This window comes from Pleurodeles waltl, chromosome 11 (genome assembly GCF_031143425.1).
Source record: "Pleurodeles waltl isolate 20211129_DDA chromosome 11, aPleWal1.hap1.20221129, whole genome shotgun sequence".
Classification (NCBI taxonomy): Eukaryota; Metazoa; Chordata; class Amphibia; order Caudata; family Salamandridae; genus Pleurodeles; species Pleurodeles waltl.
The window spans coordinates 77943824-77965392 of NC_090450.1; the positions used below are offsets into that span (position 1 = coordinate 77943824).

General features: G+C 41.6%; 1 protein-coding gene across 1 annotated transcript in view; it reads right to left on the reverse strand.

Annotated features, from left to right (window-relative positions):
• Positions 1 to 258: 258 nt before the first annotated feature.
• DCUN1D1 (defective in cullin neddylation 1 domain containing 1) overlaps positions 259 to 21569 on the reverse strand; it is a 140994-nt gene continuing 119683 nt past the window's right edge. Inside the window, exons 6-7 of the mRNA XM_069213102.1 lie at positions 17001 to 17097; positions 259 to 4894 (exon numbers count right to left, since the gene is read on the reverse strand). Of these exons, the coding sequence (XP_069069203.1) occupies positions 4815 to 4894; positions 17001 to 17097 (177 nt within the window). The 3' untranslated portion in view covers positions 259 to 4814. The remainder of the gene's footprint in view (positions 4895 to 17000; positions 17098 to 21569) is intronic.

Here is a 21569-nt window from a genome sequence, read left to right on the forward strand (position 1 = left end):
CGAGACCCGTTGCATTGCATATGCTTGTCTTTTTTTTTATAAACCCTCAAGACCAATTAAACTGAGTACTATTGGACAACTGTGGATTACACATCAATTGATACAAGACAGGTTATCCAAATAAAGTTCTTCTTTATGTGTCAAGTGAGATGCTGTAGTAAAAAAATATGCTTAGTTCCTATGTTTTAGATACATTTTATTAAAAAGACTCCAAATAAAATATGCATATACATTAAAACACCGCATGAAAAGGCTTAGTTGTGGCAATTAAACTGAAACTTTATTGCCTCTTTTGGTAGTATGACAGGGATCTGATGGATCTTACAGTTGAATTTACGGAGATATGCTAGTGATCATTGATTTGAACCAAATTATTTTCTTTATCATACGCATTTTTTCTGGACACTCCTAATTTTGTACACTTTTTAATATTTAAAAAAACACACAGAATACAAACCACTTTTTATTTATATATTTATATATATATATATTCAACCATCGTTCTTGATATTTGGCAAACATGTCCTGCACCTTTGTGTACAGTTTAAAAATAAAAACCCTTAGAGGGCCACGGATGCTAAGGACTTTCATGAATCCAGGTGGATTGTGTATTTTGCTTGAAATCCCAAAGTAAAGATAAATAAATGAATAACACACAACCAAACATTTGAGCACTTTATAAACACAAAATATTCCCTGTAACCAGGCTGTTATCCGCAGAATAAACCACACCACGTTAAATTAATATTTCATCTTCTACTGGTCAATTGCTTTTACTTTTATGTTAAAACTTTAAGCTACAAGCATGTCAGAATACCTCTTACCCTTCACGTATGGTCTTCATATAACATTTTTATAATTACACAGTAATTATAACATGTAGTACCGAACTGATAGTGACACTATTTTTGTTGGAAATTTCTCAGTTTACAGAATTCTTTCAAATAATCAAGGCAATAGGTCACTGACCAGTACTAGACTTGCAAAGGAAAAAAGTTGTATTATAGTAAAAATCGAAGTTAGACTTCATATCCAATCAAACTGGCAAACTTACACTAGTTCACCTCAAATAATAAGAATGTATAACAACGTAAAACCTTTAGAATAGAGGAAAACATCGAACAGAGGTTTAATTCAAGTCACCATTCATATTTACAATAAACCCCAGAAAGAAGATAAAAGAAGGTAAAAGCAGCAAAATTGTTTTTTTTGGCATAGCCATTTCCAGTAGCATGGGCGTGTACTGAGGATTTTTAAATCTGTTTAGACAAATATAATCTTTCTAATCAGATTGTGAAATACAAAATGTGAGTTGATACTGATGAAATTTATGTTGGTAAACCACAAAGTTTACGAAAGCTTAAACAACAGTTCGATATTTCTTGAAGACATATTTACAGAAAAGATTTTCACAAATAAACACTGTGCCAAGGACTTTAAAAAATAGTGCTTGTAATGTGTAGTAAATCGCAAACAGACAATGGAAAAAATAATATCTTATTCACGTGCAACCATTCTTTTATTTGAAGAAAGGCCCTTGGTTGCACACTCAGAAAATAAATCGGATGAACGTAGGATGCAGATTCTTAGAAACATGCATCCGTATGCATGATTCACTTCAAGTTACATCTAGGTTTTTAGAACAACCTGTGAAATTAGAACTTGTAAAGAACTTCATAAAAAGTTAACTTGGTGGGCTAACAGCAACACATCTTTAAGTGACTTAAATGCTTTGCCTATCTAAACTATCCAAATTATGTACCATATCTCAAATGCTTTGATGAATAAAAACATTTAAGAGGACATTTTTGGGTTGTGTGACTAAATGTTCTAATGTTTTCAATGGTAAAGTGAAAAAGTTAAAATATCAAGTTATAATCTTGTTTCTGCCTCATGCAAGTCATTAGCATTCCTATTCCTGGGAGCGGAACCTTCAATTTTGTGCACAGAGAATGATCCATTTTCAGTTATTGAGTAAAGATTTATACTTTGAACTAATAAAGAGTATAGGACTCTTCATGACATAACAAATTAAACTGTTTGCAGCTAAAGGTGGAAGGTTGAAATATGAATCTCTTCTTATCATGGGCATCCCCCTTCAGGTAAAAAAAAAAAAATTCCTGGATCCGCAGAAAATTAAATCTACAGAAGTCTCAACAAGGTGTGGTGTACTATATGTCTTGTACCGATGAGGGCCTTTTCCACCAGCTGAAGTCAAGCGACCTTGAAATGCTAATGTATCCTTCCAGTTTATAATAAAAAAAGTCAAAGAAAAGAGTGGATTTTGGAATACAACCCTCTTTGATCTATGAGACAATAAAATGCTTTGTAAATCATTTTAAGACTTGTGCCACAAAATTGGCTTCTGCTAGCCTATTTTCATCTGCAACTGATCAGCAAGTACAGTACAGGAAACAAATAAATCAATGGCAGTTTTGTAATGGGGACAAACTGATGTTTCTGTTTGAATATGCACATATCACACTGAGGGAACTGGAGGTAGGGAGAGAAAGCTGTCTATATTAAACACTTACACCTGCATTGACCATATTATCTTAAACACGCACCCCCAGGTCAATAAGACTTATTTACACTAAGTATGAAAACGTGTACAGCTGTTTGCCATAGAGCAAATGTTTGTGCAATATCAATGTAAGAGAATGTGACAAACCTTACTCTACGAAGCAGCAACAAATACATATTCCAGGACAATCTACTTATCTCCTGTTAGGTATCAATGCATTTCATAGTAAACTGAGATCTCAAGGGCAGATAACTAGGGCACACATTTGTGTGTTGAAAGTGAGGAGCAAATGACCAGGTCATCCTAAGCCCTACCAATACCTTCTGAGCCACCTACGTGGTCCTTTGTATTTCCTACCTTGATTCTACACATACACTGGTGCACACTAGAATCCATCTTCAGTGTGAATGGTAGCACTGTTCCAGCTGAGTGCAATGTAACAATCCATTCCCTTTCACAGAGGAAAGTTTCCCTACATATCAACAGGCATTACAGACACTAGACATTTCTTTGTAGAAAATTATTTCCTAAACCTTTTCCACTTTTGTTACACACAAAGAAGTCGGTTGTGTGATAGTTAAGTATATTATTATTATAATTTTTTCTAGCCAAAACACACCCGCACACACGGGCGCACAACCCACTCAAAAAGACTGCCTTTAAAACAAAATGATTCAGAGGAAACTAAAGTGCTTAGTAACATGAGGGGCTGTGGAACATATTTGAATAATAAGTATTAGCTGGATTCTAAGGTCAGCAATTTTAACCTGCTCCACTAAACTTAGTAAGGCAGAGAGCCACTGTTATAAATGTCAGGACCAGACTCTTGCAAGCTGAAAAAATAGAATAGGAAACCTTTGCAACCCATTCATAAACTTGTTCAAAATAAAACCAAAGGGGTTGAATAAAATATAACTTTTTCACTGTTTTCAAAGAGGAGTGACTTATTTCACTACGGTCATCAGTCATTCTGGAGATCAACATGTGAACATTCCTGGCCATGGACTGCAATGTTCTTTGTTAATTGTAATTCATTAACTAAAATCAGTATTTATAATTCCAGCTAGATTGGTGTCATATCTGGTAAAAGGAACCTAAACTGTAAAAATGCACAAGCAAGAAAGCTCGAATACAGGTAAAATGTTCCCATGTTAACATACATTCAATGGAAAAAGTGTATTCACTGCATAATTTGTGAGGGAAAAGATTTTCCTCCTTTAGTCCCCAGCCTGCTGCACAAAAATATCACTCCTAAGGTCATAAAATTGCAAATTCCAGTGCTTCGTATTGCAGGAATAGAAAATACTGCGCAAAAACAACATAATCAAATTAATATCTCAGAGATAGTAGAAATACTTGCAGAAGCCATGTCACCACTTCAAAACTGAATTACAATTAGAATTCCCATCTACTTATAAATCTGGATTATTTATTATTTGAAAACATGGATTTCAAAAACCTTCTTGTATGGCAATATGAAACACAATTCCAGTTCCTCTTCATGTCACAGGCACTGGAATATCAATAAAGAAATAATTTTAGTATTTTCAATTGACTGCTCTTTACTAGTAACTAACAACTTGGATTTCACTGCACATTAAAATTTACGCAAACACATTTTCACAGTTAATTATGAGCAGACAACGTAATCAGAACGGTGTGTCATTATTCAGATAGGCATTGAGCTGTAGTAACAACTGCATCCTTGTTTGCAACAGGTTACGGCAATGAAATTAATCAGATATGTGACCCACATTTGGATATAAACTAAAATGTACCCATGACTTTTAATCTAAACAAGAACAAATGCCAATATTTCTGGACGAGTCATCAGTATAGTCTAAGTAACCAACCCAAATCAAATATTTCTGAAGTTTTTTTTAAAACATGTTGGTTGCCTTGATCTGAATTTGTCTTGATCAACATATGTCTTTGATGAGGACACCTTGTGCTTCATTCCAAAAAATGAAAAACTTTAAAATAAATCAGGGTGAAGCATCCACAACTTATAAGAAACTTAGCAAAGATGATCCACAGACACAAGATGAGATCCACCATGTTGGGAAATAACTGTCGGAGGACCAGCCCTAAAGGAAGAGTCAGAGTCCAAACCAATGTTGGTTGAATTAAATATGATATGATCTAAGATGCATCCGCAAGGTTTGCCTCGACCCTCACTAAGAGGATTCAGCTCTCTTCAGTTCAATCCAGCCAGCATAAATTGACTGTGCAATTATCTGTTGTATTTATTTTTGTACAGGCTATGTACATTCTACAAGGTTCTTTAGTGCTACACTGTTGTACTTTTTGTCCCTGCTATCTGAGGGCGTGCAAATTCCACAAAGTCATCAATAAGAACCGGCCATGCTCCTGGAAGAAACAAAAAATAAGAATAAATGTACAAAATAAAACAGTTGCTATCTAAATGATTTGATAGATTATTGTAAAGTAAATGTTTTAAAGTGCAATGGTAAATCTTTATTTTTTAAAAGATTAAAAGAGTACAATTCATCAAACTAAGAATGCCAGCAGATTTACATGTATATCGATATACATCCTTTATGGTTGCCTCAAAGATTATCATTTGGATAACACAATGAACCCTGCAATATCAATTAACATTTAATGGTCTACTTAGAGCAATCATAGTATATTATAGAATACCACTATTACCCAGTTGGTTTAGCAAGTCACTGTTATAATGAACAATTTATGTAAATCATTTAATACTTTTATTAAGAAAGCTCTTCTAAGTTCCAGCTCAGTCACAGAAAGTCTTTCCCCAAGCTGGTGCAAAAAAAAAAAAAGAAAAAAAAAAAAGTAGAATAGCTGATAATATGCTGCATTGTAGAACCACTTGTAAGTCAGCTATCAGGGAACAGAAAGCAGAAACTAAGGAAGAAATCTGGCAAACTTGACTAGGCCTGTAAAGCCAGAAATCATGGCATTTTCTGGAAAAATTGTGAATGCCAACAAAAGTGGATGTGATACATCAAAAAGCCATGGCACCAATATTAGCTACGGTAGCTGGGTGGAGCACTTTAGCCACATTTACTCTTTTAGTATGGAAGGTGACACTGCTAAGCGGGCTGTCCCTAGGATCTCTGTTAAAAATTAATTTTTTAACTGAGGAGATTGTGGATGCCATCAATGCTAGTGCATCTTTTAGGGCCCGGGACCTGATGGGGCCCCATGGAGCTATGTGAATTGAACATGGAATTTTGGGGGCCCATCATAGCTAGTGTTTTGAACGCTTATGTAAATACCAATTTTCCAACTTCATGGCAGACAGCTATAATCGTCCCTATTTATAAGAAAGGTAATAAACAAAACATTTAGAGATATAGGTTACTCTGTTTAATTGATCCAGAGTGTAAGATAGCAAGGGTGTATCATTTGTCACAGAATCAAAGTCTGGGCTAAAAAGATTAATATGGTGGAATTTGGATTTAGAGCAGGGTTGGGATCCCAATAGCAATGCCTGAACTTACACCAAATTAATAATAAATATACTATAGCAAAAAAAAGGAATCCTATGGCTCTCTAATGGATTTCAGCAGCGCTTTTAACCGTGTCAACTGATCAAAAATATTGGATATTTTGTTGTACATGGGCCTACCAATGTGTTACGTACTCTTCAAAGTGGGGTGACTGCTTCTGTGACATATGCCTTGGAGGGGAAGCCTACTAAACCCTTTAGCTCAGCCAGAGGGGTTTGTCAAGGCTGTACCCTTTCCCCCCATGCTAAGTGTTTTGTACATTAATAGGTTGAGTGACTTTCTGACTGATAAAGGCAGGGGCCAGCCAAAGGTAGGATCCTTGTTTGTTCTGGCATTGCTTTATGCAGACGCTGCCGTCAAATGCCCATACCCCCAAGGGTTTGAAAGGCCTTCAGGGTATTTTTGTTAACTTTACGGACAACCTGGCCCTTGAAACCAATATCTCTAAAACTCATTATATGGTATGTGGCAATCAAAATCATACAGTTAGATGAATCACTATCAAAGGACAGCCTACCACGAGAGTGAAGGATTTGTCATATTTAGGGGTGATCTTTGATGTGCGGAACTCCTGGCATTTTACATAGGTGTGTTTGTTTTTACCAGTCTGCAGGGGCTCTTTTTGAGCTAGGCAGCAATGTGGGAAAGAAACCTGTGGTGCCTATCTTAGAAATTTACAAACACAAGCGTGTCCCAGGCACGACCTAGAGGGCTTGTATTTGGGGGATACTGAAAATGTGAAGAACAAAAAAATAAAACAGGAGCCAAATCCCTTTTGTAGGCGATTGATAGGACTCATCTTCTAGTACATACGTCTCTGCTAATAAGGAATTAGGATTTCCCTGTGTTGAGGACTCCATCAACCTTGTTACACTACTTCCTTGGATTTCAATTTGGGTAAATGAACAGTCTAAATTTTACATTATGGTCATCACCGGGGCCACAAAACAGAATGGTTAAGTTATATCAAAAATATAATGGAAGCCCTGAATTGTTTACTTTCCCACATTTGATTGTTAAGGGAGACGCCAATAGAGTCAAATACCTATATCTTTCTGTAGAGCAAAAAGAGAAGACGAAGAATACAGGAACTGTGTTATGGTTCAAACTTGTGATGGAGTGGATCCTTATTGAGATCTTGTGAAAAACACTTGGGAAAGATCACCTTTTGCCATGTTTCGGTTAGGTACCATCAGGAGTTACTTATGTTTTCCTCTCGGTGAATATAACTCAGCGTCCATCCTAATTTGCCCCCGTGATGATGTTTTCACTGACACATTTTATTTTGTAAATATTAGGTCTTTTAAGTGCACATTTTTACTGCCGGTTTGATCAGCACAAACCTGCACTTTATTTTTAGGTATGTTATCTAGTCCTTTGGTAGGTTCTGCAAAGTGGGGGCAGAGGGTTTTGAAAAATGCCATTCATTTTTTATAATTCGAGAACTTTTAAAACTTGTTATACAGATGTAATTTAAAAAAAAAAAAAAAAATGAAACGTACTTCATTCTCGATTGTGCTTTTAGAATTATTATAAACCAATTAAATAAAACTTTGCTAAAGGAAAGAAATATGCTATTCATTCATGGAAGGATCTTGAATGTCACAATTAAATGTATTCAGAATGTGTACAAAAATACTGTTAAGGTTCTTCCACGCCTCCCCTCTCATTCCATTTTATTAGTTACTTCCCACATCTTTAAATTAGGAGATTCAGTCTAGTTCACAGGCAATCTTTTTGTCAGTAGCAATAGTAGCATTATAAACCTTACTTTCCCTTTATTTTTCATTTTAAGAAAATGTCCAATACACACAACCTTAGATCCAACAATCTTTTCTTCTTATGTTCTACTTAGACGATCTAAAGTTCCGCTCCAAAATTATGTTACTTGTGAACAGGGGCATGAGGTGCACAAAGGTTGCTTACCTATACACCTGTGGCATCTCAGATCTAATTCCACCATGACATTTTCCCAGCCTATGTGGAATAAGGTGCCGTGGATATAAATACAATTTAAATCTAACATTTCTAGGACCTTGACATTTGCACCTCAATTCCAACATCAGAAATCTACAAATCATTGTTTTTCCCAAGCAGGAAGTTTACCCTGTCTTTTATTGTGTGACATCCATGCATTTCTCTCTAATTCATCTATTCTTCCCCTTTAAGCAAACAACTGAGAACAAAGGTTTAAGCGGTAAGGAACCTAAGAAAACATGGACCAAGTTTTCTTGATCGCCCAAGATGCAGAGGTAAAGAATTTGAATCTGCTACATAAACATGGTACACGTGCATAGATATCGCAGACTTGAGCATGCTTCTTTCATAGGGCTTGCAATGCAGCCCCAACAGGCAGTGTTTCACGTTTTTTTTTTTTTTTTTAACAATACTGCCGACCTTTCTCTTTGCATATTCAGCACTTTCATCCGATGATTTTCAATCACTGTTCTTCATACTCATACATTGCTTCTCAACACCTGGATCTGATGTACATGAGGTCAGGAAAAATCCTATGAGTACTACTGGGCCAAATTTGTCCAACCTAGATATATAAATTGATTACAATTAAATCTAATGTTGGTAGAAAGCTCCTTGACCCTGCCACAAAGTCTACATCAGCATGCATCCTACAAATCCCACTCAGCCATCCATCCACTTCTTTCTCATGAAGACAGCACTTAATGGCCAATCATCTTGCGCCACCCCAAAGAGAACTGCACACCACCGACCAAAACAGAGTACCCCTGACGCAGCATATGGCATTGGGCATCCAGGCCATATCACCAGAACTACCTACACTACTTTTTCATAAATCATGAATTGACCTGTAAACACACAAACGTTCACTTGTGTCGCTTCAAGGTCAAGAAAGGAACAATCCCCATATGGATGGGTTATGTCCACCCTCCTTGTATTCAGCAAGTAAACACAGCTTCTGTCAAATGACTGAAAACGTGGCAAGCCCACAGAGCCAGCTATGAGCAATGTTATCCCTCCCGATATGCTACTCCTAAACCAGTGGCACAGATAAGACATCACTATGCACAAATGAGATTCAAGGGTTAGGTTTCCACTTAACAAAACAGACTTTCACATCAGCCCCATCTCATATACCTAACAAAGACTCAGCTGCACCTTGTCCAATTTCACTCTAAACAGACAGATATTATAAATGCGAGGCCAGACAATACTCCAGGTCGGGGGCAGCAAACCCACTGTGATCATACAGGCACTTCAGTGTTTGTCAGCTTAGCCCAGGACACAAGCCAGCCCATGCTACCGAGGTAATCACACTGCCAAATGTAATTTGGTATTATCATGACCAGCCTCATTAGCGCACATGCAGACACCTAGCAAGCAATATCATGTTCAACTGACCCTTTGAGTGAAAGCATTAACTTTGAGCACAAATGCAGAGCTATACAACCTCTCCATGACTCAAACAGTATTAATAATAATTGTTATATGGAGATCAGTTCAATGTCATGACGGGAAGAAAGGATTATGTTTTATTTTAACAATGGCCATATGAACTACGTTATAGAAGAAACTTTCCAATCCTATGAACCACAGGAAGCAATAAACTATCAGCCCATCCAATCAGTGTGTAGAGGTCCCGCCACAGTCCTCTTGACTCTACTTCCCCACTCTTTCTTCGCTGCTGCAGCAGCATACAGATAAGTGCTGGTGGCCCATAGGCCACATTTATACGTGTATGGTGTTTATTCAGTGTTGTTAAATCTTTCTGGTTCACAGCGTGACTGCTGAAATGCTTGCACACTCCAGGGGCCGGTGCCTATTTCGACCGTTAGCGGGCACTCTGACGCCCCACATGTGGGGAGTCTCTCTTTTTGCTGCACGAACAGTGTGCTTGCTCTGATCCGCTCTGTCTGACAAACAGAGCAATACGACAGACTGCGCCAGCCCTAGCGAACTCCAATGCCTTTGCATCCTTAAGCAGAACCTACTTAAGATGGCAGCAATGTGCACCTCTTACACCCGTGGTTGCCAGACTGGGAGCCAGTAGAGAAGGTGGCCACATACATAGCAGGGAGGCTACACAAGCCCCTGGATGAAGAGGTTCGCAACCCCCCCTCACAGCGGAACGCCCCTGTCTATCCCAGGAGGGTAAAGTGGCCCCCACTCCTGACACAGAATCCCGGATGGCTACATTCCTTGGCAAATACATCCGTGACCCCAAGAAAGGGGTCGTCCAGTCATGGAGGTCTTACCAAGACAAACACCATGACATCACTGTATCCCTCGCAAAAATCCTTGATATGGTCAAGGATGCTAAAGCTTCGGGATCCCTTATCTCTCCGGACATCCTTTCCATCTGGGCACAACAGGCCATCATATTCCTGGGGAATGCCAAATGCGCTCTCTCTACAGAAAAGTATCAGTCTCTATCAAAATCGAGCCCCAACCTTGGGGATCTAGCAACTTCTTAAGCTGGACAGGTGACGCATGTGGGGGCTTTTGAGGATCCCTTTATAAAGGAACTGAGAAAGTTTGTGGCCATGTTCAACACACTAGATAAAGCCCAAAACTCTAATAAAAAGATATTAAATCCTCTGGTTATCGCCTTGGCTGCCCGTGGCAAGGGGCTCTCGGCCGGCAGTTTCCAGCACCAAGCCCCATCCTGGGGCTAAACCTCTAAACGAGGACTGGGCAGAACCAGAGCAGTCCCCGCCACAGGGGCAGACCCACAGGAGGCCATTCCCAAGGCTCTTTTCACTGTGAGTGTGCTCCCTTTTTACCACCACATAAGATGGCAGATTTTGCCCACAACTGGAGGACAAAGAAGTCTGATGCCTGGGTTCTTAAGACTATTCAGTACTTCAAAATCGAATTTCATGGATCCCATGTACAATCTTATCCACCACTCCCAATAAGGTTCTCCACGAGGAGGCCACCCTGGTCAATTTGGAGGTGCATGACCACCTCTCCAAGAGAGCCATAGCCCCTATGCACCACCCCAACCCAGTGGTTTTATCAGCAACTTTTTTGGGGGGGGGGGGGGGGGGGGGGGGAGAGAGACGAGATGGTGGCCAATGCCCATTCATAAACCTCAAAGAATTCAAAAAGTGTCTGGGCTTCCGCCACTTTAAGATGGAGGGATTTCATCTCCTGCACGATTTCCTTCGGCCCAACGATTGGTGGGAACACCGGACCTCAAGGACAAGTACTTAACTATTCCGAACTTCCCACCACAGTGGCAGTTCCTGCAGGCTAGCTGGTGCCAACAGACATTCGAATTCACAGCACTCCCCTTCGAAACGTCTTTGGCATTTCTCCAAGGCCCTATAACCAGTGGTGGAGCACCTCAGATCCCATGGGATACGTCTCATTGTATACCTGGATGATCTCCTTCTGATGGACAAAAGCTTGCAGGTCTTGACTGAACACCTCCGGTCAACCTGTTCCAATCTCTAAAAGGGGTGTGTGGTGTGTGTGCTGGGATTTAGTAGGAAAAGATTTAAAAAAACAAAAACAAAAAAAAAAAAAACAATCCTATCCCGGCTCAGTCCCTAATCCTTTGTAGTTGACTCAGCTCGGGCCACTCGGAGTCTCCTATCTCAGAAAACAGCCAAGATCAGCCACAAACAGAGGAACACTAGAGATTTGGCTGGAGGTGGACAAACTGGTCAGAGTGGTGGGCCTCTCCTCGTCCATTCAGGCTATTTTTCACTATCGAGCCCTGCAATGGCTGAAGATTTCTCATCTCATGAGAGGCCTCGCATACTCTCAGAAAGCATCTGTCAGACGATGCAAAATCAGAAATTGACTGGTGGCTGGGCCACACAGAGGCTTGGACTGGCTGCACCATCTTTGGGTCTCAGTGGACTTGGTGATAGAGCCTATCGCCAGCAGAACAGTTTGGTGGGGGGGGGGGGGGGGGGGGACGGGTGATTCACGGTATGGGAACTCTCCACAGGAGGAAAATGGTCCGATCAAGAATGCGCTCTTCCTATAAACTGCCTGGAGCTAGTCGCAGGCTACCTCACAGTGAAATGTTAGACCAAGGAAATGTTTCAGTGCAGTTGTCTCCTCAGAATGGACAATGTGGTGGCAGTCTGGTACATCAACCATTTATGGGGAACGCGTTCCACACCTCTTTCGGATCTGGCCAAGATTTTATGGGAGTAATTCCTTGCGAATCCGAACTCAGCGGTGCACCTGCCAGGGTCTGCCAACCAGGTGGCAGATTGGCAGTCGAGGTATATTCAGGACCTGTCTGTGGAAAATGGATCACTCTGTGTTCTGGGAGCAGGAATCCAGATGGGGCCTGTACTCTGTGGATCTTTTTACATTCAGACCAGATCAGCAACCGGACAGGTACTTCACCTGGAGGCTGGGTCCCAATACCGCCACAACTGATGGGACGGGATATGCCTTTCGTCCATTCTCCATGAGAGTGAGCTCTCAGGCCTGTCTGGAGACATCAAGCAGATGTATTGGTAGTAACCCTCACTAGGAGATCTCAAATCTGAAGGAACTTTCTTGGGATTCTCCACTCCATTCACCCCTTTTTCAGGATCTCCTCAAAGATCCCTGAGGGAATCCTATCACATGGTTCTTGAGGTTTTTCTGCAGTTTATGGTGTGGTGAATTACATGAGATGATCGATATCCCAGGACGTTTGTCCATGCTAACTCTCCAAGGCATAGGTAGACAGTACAGTCAAATATCATCAATTGGCCAGGTCCAGATGGATGGGTTGTGTCATCGGAGGCCTCTGCATCAGTGGCTGCTCATCGTTTAGGGCAGAGAAGAGTCACCCCGCCTGCTGCAATTGTAGCAGCAAGCGTGAATTTAGTGACATGGTCAATGACATGACCATTTGAGGTGCATTGTGTCTCTCTCAAGTTGCGGGTGGGACCTTTCATGCTGCTGATTGGCAGCAGGAATGACTTGCCTGAAGTGTGCATGTAGGATTGGCCGGCTGTCTTGCAACTGCTGGCCAGATATGTGCACTTCACTCAGCAGTGTGACAGCCGGGCAGACTGCAGGCACAAGCTCCTAGTCTGAAAGGCAGCGCTGTGCCTCTTTTTACATGTCACCCCCACTTTTTGCCGGTATTCAATGCAATTTTGACTGAAAGTGCACTAAGTTTCTGCTAACCAGGATCCCAGTGCCAGATCTCTTTCCCTAAAGCTGTGCAATTGTTTCCAGGACACTGGTCAGTACGAGTTCCCAAACTACATGATGGCTTCATAGAAAACAGGGATGTTTGGTATCAAACATTTTGTTTTAATAAACCCTCACTGATGCCATTGATGGATTTATTAATACATGCACCCAGAGGACAACTTAGAGGTGCCCCTTGAAAAATCTACCATTTTACCTGTTAGCTGGCTGACTAGTATAACTAACCTGCCACCACAAGGGCCTTTGCTCTTGGGCAGGCAGGAACAAAAGCCTACTCTGGCAGGGGTGTTAGCACACCCTTCCCAACAGGATGACCTGTGAATCTCCATTCCAAGGCAAGGGGCTCCAAAAAAGCCCACTGCCCTTTGAACACAGATGGCTTCACTCGAAGGTGAGATGCCAACCCTACTGCCTCAGGGCCCATTTGGCACCTAGACAGGTGGGAAGGTTAGTATTCAGAAAGGTGTATTCACACCTCAGGTCAGTCCTACCCCAAGGTGAGCTGCCTGATGTGGACACAACATTTAGAAATCTGCCATCTTAGTGTTGGCAGAATTAGGAACTCTGAGACAGGGTTATGCCCACTTCCCGTAGGAAGTGGTCATATAGGGGGCATAATGACCCCAGGGTTAAGCAGCCCATTGGCTACTACCTTCCCCTAACACCCATAAATTCAGTATTTAGGGGAGCCCCTGGCTACAGGAAATCAGACTCCTGCTGACCTACAAAGAAGAAGGATACTAAAGAGCCACAAAAGCAAAGACTGAGGAAGAAGCACCTGACTTGGCACCAGCCCTGCCGGTCTGTCTGCTGTTCCCACTAATTTGTGCTAAAGTTGACTTGTCCTGCAAGCAGCTGCGCCTCCAAAAGTCTGGGAGAGCTGCCTGCCTTCAATAAAAACCCAGGAATCTGGTGGCGCAGTGGAGCTGCTTCCTTGCAGTCACTCCAAGAGACCTGACAGGACTCTGGACTACAAAACCCTGATACCAGAAAGCACCACTGCACCTATGCCATCTAGCCGAAGTGGGCAGATGCTGCCAACGTGCCCCGACCCCAGCCCTTCAGAGACACAGCCCACCTTGGGCTTGCCTGCTGTGGATTCCCCGATGCCACCTGCAGTCCCTGCCGGCAGGCCCCCTCAACCACAAGGGCCCCCAGTGGAGAAAAACGGACGTCTCAGGACACCTCAGCACCCGGAGCCCCCGGAGAAGAAGACCAAAGGTGTCCCCACATCCCAGAGTATCTCAAGACTTGAACCCACCTGTTGATTCTCCTTGACTGGACTCTGTCCAAACCTGCAGACTCTTTTCAACACAGACCAATCCCCATTGACTAACACTGGGCCCACAATGCCGTATTACACCTCTACATCTGCTCACTCCAGGGCCGCGTGGTGTGACCAGTTGGTGTGGCATTGACCCTTGCCCGATACTCATCTTAAATCCAGGTGACTGGTCTCATAAGTCACTACTATACCTGAATGCAGTACGTGTTTTTTCTCCACATGATAACATTTCTGCTTCTGGAAAATGCACTGTCGACTTTTGAAACCTCAAAGTATTTTTCTTGCAAAATGTACTTCCCTGATCGTATTGATTCTGGTGACGAATTATGTATAAAGATACTTGTTGTTTTTGTAAATTGGTGTGGATCTCCTTATTGAGTTGTGTGTGTCGTTTATTGTCTGTGTATATATTTTAGGATGACTAACACTCCTCTTTGATAAGCCCAAGGCTGCTCGACCACACTACCCTCTAAAAAGAGCACCTTGGGATTGCTAAATCAAGCCCTTGTTCACTAGTAATGGAACCCCTGGACTCTTTGCAGGATATCTCTCTTTTTGATTTATCATATAAAGGAGCCAGCTTTCTACACAGACTCAGACCTATCGTGGCTCTGTTCTCATGCTGAAAACAGCATGAGAGCAGCTCCACGACTGGTTTGTCCGTTTAGCTCTTCACTTCCGAGGCTCTGTGGTTTCTCTCACAGTGGAGTACCTTACTTCTCTGAAGACACCAAGGTTCTTTTGCTTTGTTTTTCTTTATTTAAAGAAAGAGATGGCCAAAGCTGTCAGCTAGCGAGAAAATTCTCACCTGTAGGTCAATGTCTCTTGCGAAGAATCCATGGAGAACAGGCGCGTTGAGATGTCCGATAACAGAAAATGACAGGGATATGCGAAAGAAGCATGGCAAAAGTACAATTTTCTGACAGTTGATGGTCTGACGGGGCAGATGTGTAAACTGGGACTATCACCCCAGCCCCTTAATAGTTATCAGTATTATCACAGGCTACTGCCACTGTCTGATATGCAAATCAACTATTTTAATAATTATTTCTATAAAGGTTTACACCTGGGTTTTACAGCCTTTCGCCCAAAAGGAATGCAGCTCTTTTTGAGCAAGGTGTGTTCTCTGCAATAAGAAAAGTAATTGGATGTTTGTTAGATGCGTCACTGCACAGCAAGATGGAAACATTCAAAGCCCGTTTGTTTCAAACTACATGATCTTTAACTGCTACAAGTATGGATGAGCTGGTCGACCAAGTAGCAGGCAAATATCTATGTAGCAACATTCTTATTAAAACCTGCCATAACTTTCTGTGCGGAGAACTTGCTAGTTCCCAGTACTGCCTTGCAGGGTTTGGTACCAATTTGACTTTGGAAGCTGCAGTGAGAACACCATCCATCTGTCCATGGGCTCACGTTCCTTTCCCATCACATGTGGAACTTGCTTAGGGCCTTGTGGGGCTGCACTACTCAGCAGATCAGTGGGTATGGTCCGGAACAGGGTTGGTGTGCTACCTGTATGCTACAAGAGATGGCAACTATGTAATGCATGGTGCCAGACTGAATGGCTGTGTACTTCTGCACTGAAGAACTTGCTGGGGCGTGCCAGTTATGATTGTGGCACTGACATGAAGGTCCATGGGCTGAACTCCTGACACAGCCCTCAGTTCATCTGTGATTGAAAGTTGCAGGCCCTCTGCTGATCAATATCTGCTAATGGCCTTGCGCTCAACGCTTGGGGATGGTGAGACAGGTTTGGTAAACTGTTATGGTGTAGATTGGGAGAGGTAAACACTTGTTTACTAATCAGATTGCATAAAAGAAATAGGTACAGCAGTACCCTGGCCTTTACAAAGTCACATCCTATTTGTTAATGGGATTCCACCTGGGAGCATGGAATACTAACTAGACCATTTTATGGACATTTTAAAGAAAACTCCTGAGAAATAATGGAAAGTACTCCTTTCTGAGATATGTTATCTGTACCTAACAGCCAGAGGTTCCATTATTAGGGGACAGGGGCTTGATTTAGCAATCCCAAGGTGCTCTTTTTAGGGGGTACTGTGGTCGAGCAGCCTTAGGCTTATCAGAGAGGAGTGTGTTATCCTAAAATATATACACAGACAATACATGACACACACACAACTCAATAAGGAGATCAACAACAATTTACAAAATAACAAGTGTCTTTATATTGGAATATTTATATTCCACAAGGTATATTCAAATGTGGCTACAATTAAATCTTTACACAAATTAATCAGCTGCTGACATGCCTAAGGTTTAACTTGTTTGGAGCCACGCAAAATCAAACTAATGCCACAGGATGCAGTATATACCATCAAAAAACATCCACCTTCTTTGATCATACGTTATTGCAGACCTCAAAACTGTATTACTGCTGAAAATAACTTTGCAACAAGGCTCTATGAATGTAAAATAGTCAACATGAAAACTCCCTTTTTAAGTTGGACTCCTTTCATCACTTGTCAAAACCCAGAATGAAAAACATAAAAGACTGATGGTGGAATAATCGTACCTTCTTCATCATAGTTAGACATATCATCTGCAATCATCGTACTGAAGTCTAAAAGAAGATTCCACGTATCTTTGGGTATTGATCTTTTATGATGTTCCTAAAAATAAAATATTTTTAGCCAAAAAAATAAAAAGGAAGAAGATTAACTTTTAAGTCTAGATTGCAGTCTGACCAGCACTGAAAGGCACAGCAAAACAATAATTTAAACAGGTTTTCAAAGATCACATTTACAAAAGATATAATTGTGAAACAATTCACTTACTACAGGCTAAGATCTTCATATTGCCAGCACCCTACTCCATACACTATACTAGGAAATTCTGGAATATTAGAACTTATACTAACAAAATAATACATCTCTAACAATAACGTTGGATTGGGCAGGCTATGTGAAGAGAGTTACAAATTAAAACACTACTCCTGTTAAACCCAAGACTAGCTTGTGTTTTAAGAAATATAACAATATTACAAAACCCCTATTACTATAATACCCGTCCCGGAAGATGGATTGCGTTTGCTTTTTAGATGAACTACTTCATAGTATAGCTTTTTTGCAATTAAAAACAATACTTTTCAGCAGGGAGTTATTTATATCTACACTGATGGCATGGAAAACAAGACTTATCCCACATGGTTTAATCTCTTTCTTCTGTCCCTTGACTACCCGTTCCAGAGTGGCCAACAGCTGATACAGCACTCGCTTGCACTCCTAACCCATGTTCCTATGACACCTTGCAGGCAAATGTTTCCCTTTCAAACTTTATCCACCCCCTAGGAACTGTTGCTTTAGAACATCACCCAGACGTGCAGGAACTGCCTCCTTTGGTTTTTAATAGGAAGAAGGTTTTTTCTGTGCTCCATGCTTTTCACCCATGAATTGCACCTTTCTTTCTTCCTTAAGGTAGATTTTTTTGTTATGCCCCAAACAGAACTAAAAATTTACAGAAATCCTGTTCACTCAAACTTAAAACAGACTTATATCTATGTACAGATTTAGAGGCCAGCTCGAAGAACCCCATTGTTCTTTAATCCTCACCCACAATTAGTCAGAAAAACGTAATTTCTTTGGGGACAGTTGGGTGTATATAAAAGGTATTCCAACCACAAACCTAGCTACAAAGCAATTATCTGTTCTATAAAAGGGCAAAAGTAATGATAATATTAGAGAAGCACAGCGAGTGGGGAGGGGTAGGAGCAAAGATCCACATCAAAATGTGAGATGGTGTCTGAAGAGAAGTGTGAGCTCCTTGGAGGTGTAGACAAGAGAAATAATATCAAGCCTAAGAGCAGTGGTTAGTCTGCTATCTTTCTATATAGGGTGCAAAACTGAAAGGTCGGAGTAACTGGAGGTCTTGTGTCACAGATAAGTGTCTGCATAATCACAAAGACAACAGACAGCTTTAACATGTCGGGCTTAGGAGTTCATCCAGAAATGAGAGTTAGCTTTGCCAATACTCAGGAGCCTGCAAGTGTAGAGCAGTAGAGGACATACTACTACTTTCAAAGGTATGTTCCTTGTAGGTATTGTCACCCCCACTTTTTGCCACTGATGCGGATGTTTTTCAACTGATGTGCATTGGGTCCCTGCTAACCAGGCCCGTGTCACACAACTGGAATACACTTTGCCACCCCCTATAAGTCCCTAGTAGGTGGTACCCTGGTACTTAGGGCATGTGTACCAAAGACAGTCCCCTAAGAGCTGCAGCCTGCATTATGCCACCCTTAACGGACCCAAATACAAATTGCACAAGGCCTGCCATTGCAGGCTGCGTGTTATGGTGAAAACCATGAGTGAAAACACGACATGACATAATCACTGTGTGAGCCATTCCACAGTCACTACATAAAATATATGTAGGTCACCCCTACAGCAGGCCGTGAAGCCCTTAGGCAGGGTGCATTATATTTTGTGTGATGACAGATATGTCTCTGTGATGTCTAGTTCCATTACTAGATATTTCAAGTAACCAGGCAGCCATCTTAAGGAAATGTACTGGGCACTGGTCATCACAAGTTACTCAGCTACATGATACTCAGCTACATGATGACTGGCTGGAAAATATTGGTGTTTGGTATCAAACACCTCAGCTGAATAAATCCCTACTGATGGCAGTTCTCCTGAAACCTACTAGTACTCTAGAATGCTGTCTGACAGGTATCGAACAGCCTGCCAACACAGACAAGTTTCTGACCCCATGGAGGTGAGAGACTGTGCTCTCATAGGCCAGAAACAATCCCTTCACCAGAAGAAGGTGTTTTCACCTCCTCCAGCAGGATGGCTGTAAATCAGCATATCTGGGCTGGAGGCTTCAAAGCCTCTGCCACCCTTTGAAATGCGACCCTGGCTTCCACCACACTTAAGGAATGCCACCCCTGCCTTAAGGCCCATTTGGCACAAGGATAGAAGAGAAATTAGCTATGCAGGAGGCGTGTTGCACCTCCAGGCTAGTCTCACCCCTAAAGTGGACTGCCTGATGTGCTCACGAAAGAAGGGTTTCACTATCTTGTCTTTGGTGGAACTAGGAACTCTGGGACAGGAAGTGGTCATTCAGGGGTGTAGTCCCCAGGGGTACATAGCCCATGGGCTACCATCCTACGCTCCTCTTACACCTCTAAATCAGTAGAAGAAGCTTTATTCGGTATGAAAAAATTCATCCATTACAACACAATCACCAAAACATTATAAAAATACCAATAAAAACCATGTATAATAAAAGCACCCATCATAAAAACATATAAATATATATATATATTTATATATATATATAAAAAAAAAAAAAAAACAGACAAAGATAAAAACCTCATTCATAAAAACTGAAAACAAATAAAATCATTCTAAAAATTCTACATTTTTGCGCCAAGTAGTAGCTCCCTTCAGGAATGATCCCAGGCCCTTCCATACCAGTACATCTGAGGCCATTTGCAGCCACATGAAAGCAGGACGGTATTGCACAAAACCCTTGGGCCTAAGGAGCGGTAGTAGAAATCTGGTTCTAAATGGTGCATAAAAGACACAAAACTGTGTAAAATGGATTAAGGTCTGATGGGATACCCCATCACAGGGGCAGGGTCTAATACCTTTCTCCCCATACTGATCTAGGGGGAAGCACAAATTACTTCTAATGATCCCCAAGCGAAATCGAGTTATGAGAGACCTTTCCCTCACATCCTTGATTTCTGAGAGATATCGCTCAGGACCCACCCACATCTTTAGCATAGTAAATTCCCTGATCAATTTTTTCCTTAGAGCCTCCCCCTCCCTCTTGTTCTCCTGGATTCTCTGAAAGTTATCCTTAACCCATTTCTTATCATAGCTAGTCAGGTCCTCGGGATAATCAAACAATTCAGGCCGCCCCAGGTCATGTGCCAACTTCCTTATGTGCGACAGCCAGGGAATATGCTTTACATTGTCGCAGGCCAAACAATCCCTTAGGATATCCCTGTTAAGAGAGGCATGTTCGTTACTCCAAACTGAAATCCATAACAAAAGGGGAGCCAGCTGGGTAGTGTCCTGTACATACTCAAGGTCCAGTTCCAGGTACAGAAACGATTTTCTTCCATCATAAGGGCTCGGGTATCCCTAAAACCCCACAGTGCTGAACCATACAGATGGACAGGTAGGCATTTCCGCCTAAAGATTTCAAGCAGGGGTTTGATAGGTTTGCTACATACCCTAGCCGCAATGTCAAAGGTTGCACCAACTGTTGCATGAAAAAGCACAATCCTTCTAGCAATACAGGGTTTCCAAGATCCTTTCTCATCAAAAATGACCCCTAAGTATGGGAACTCATGGACTCTGCTAATAACTTGATCCTCCACCCTTAGCTCCCCCACCCTACTCATAGGTTTACCACAAACCATAAAGTGCGACTTCTTAAAATTGACCTCCAGTCCCAAAGCTGACATAAAGACAACATAAGCTCTAACTAATTCTCGGAGACCATTCATCATGCGGGCCATAAGGACCGCGTCATCCGCATACGTCAGCACAGGGATATTAATACCCTTCACCTTCGAGACATCCCTGCAGTGTTCCATCAGAAAATCTGACAGTCCATTTGTGTATAGAAGGAACAAGGTAGGGGCCAAGACACACCCCTGGCGCACACCCCTTGAAAACTTGAAAGCCTCCGAGCATTCCCCATTTGGGCCCACCCTCACATTTGCAACTGTCCCTGAATGGAGATATCGGAGAAGCTCTACAATATTAGGGTCCAACCCTGACTGAATTAGCCTCTCCCATAATAAAGACCGGTTTACTTTATCAAAAGCACAGCTAAGGTCCATAAAAGCAAGATAAAGGGTACCTTTCCTGGCCTGCGTGTATTTGTTGATTATCATCAGTAAATTAAGACACTGTTCTTGCGTGCCGAGGCCTTCCCTGAAGCCATACTGTTCCCAACTTAAAATATAATTTCCTATCATCCAGGCCTCCAGACGACCTAGGATAATCCGTCCCAGAATCTTCACAGAGGAATCCAGCAGTGAAATAGGGCGATAAGACTTAGGATCATTTCGATCACCCTTTTTAAACACTGGGACTATACATGCCAATCTCCAAGAGGCAGG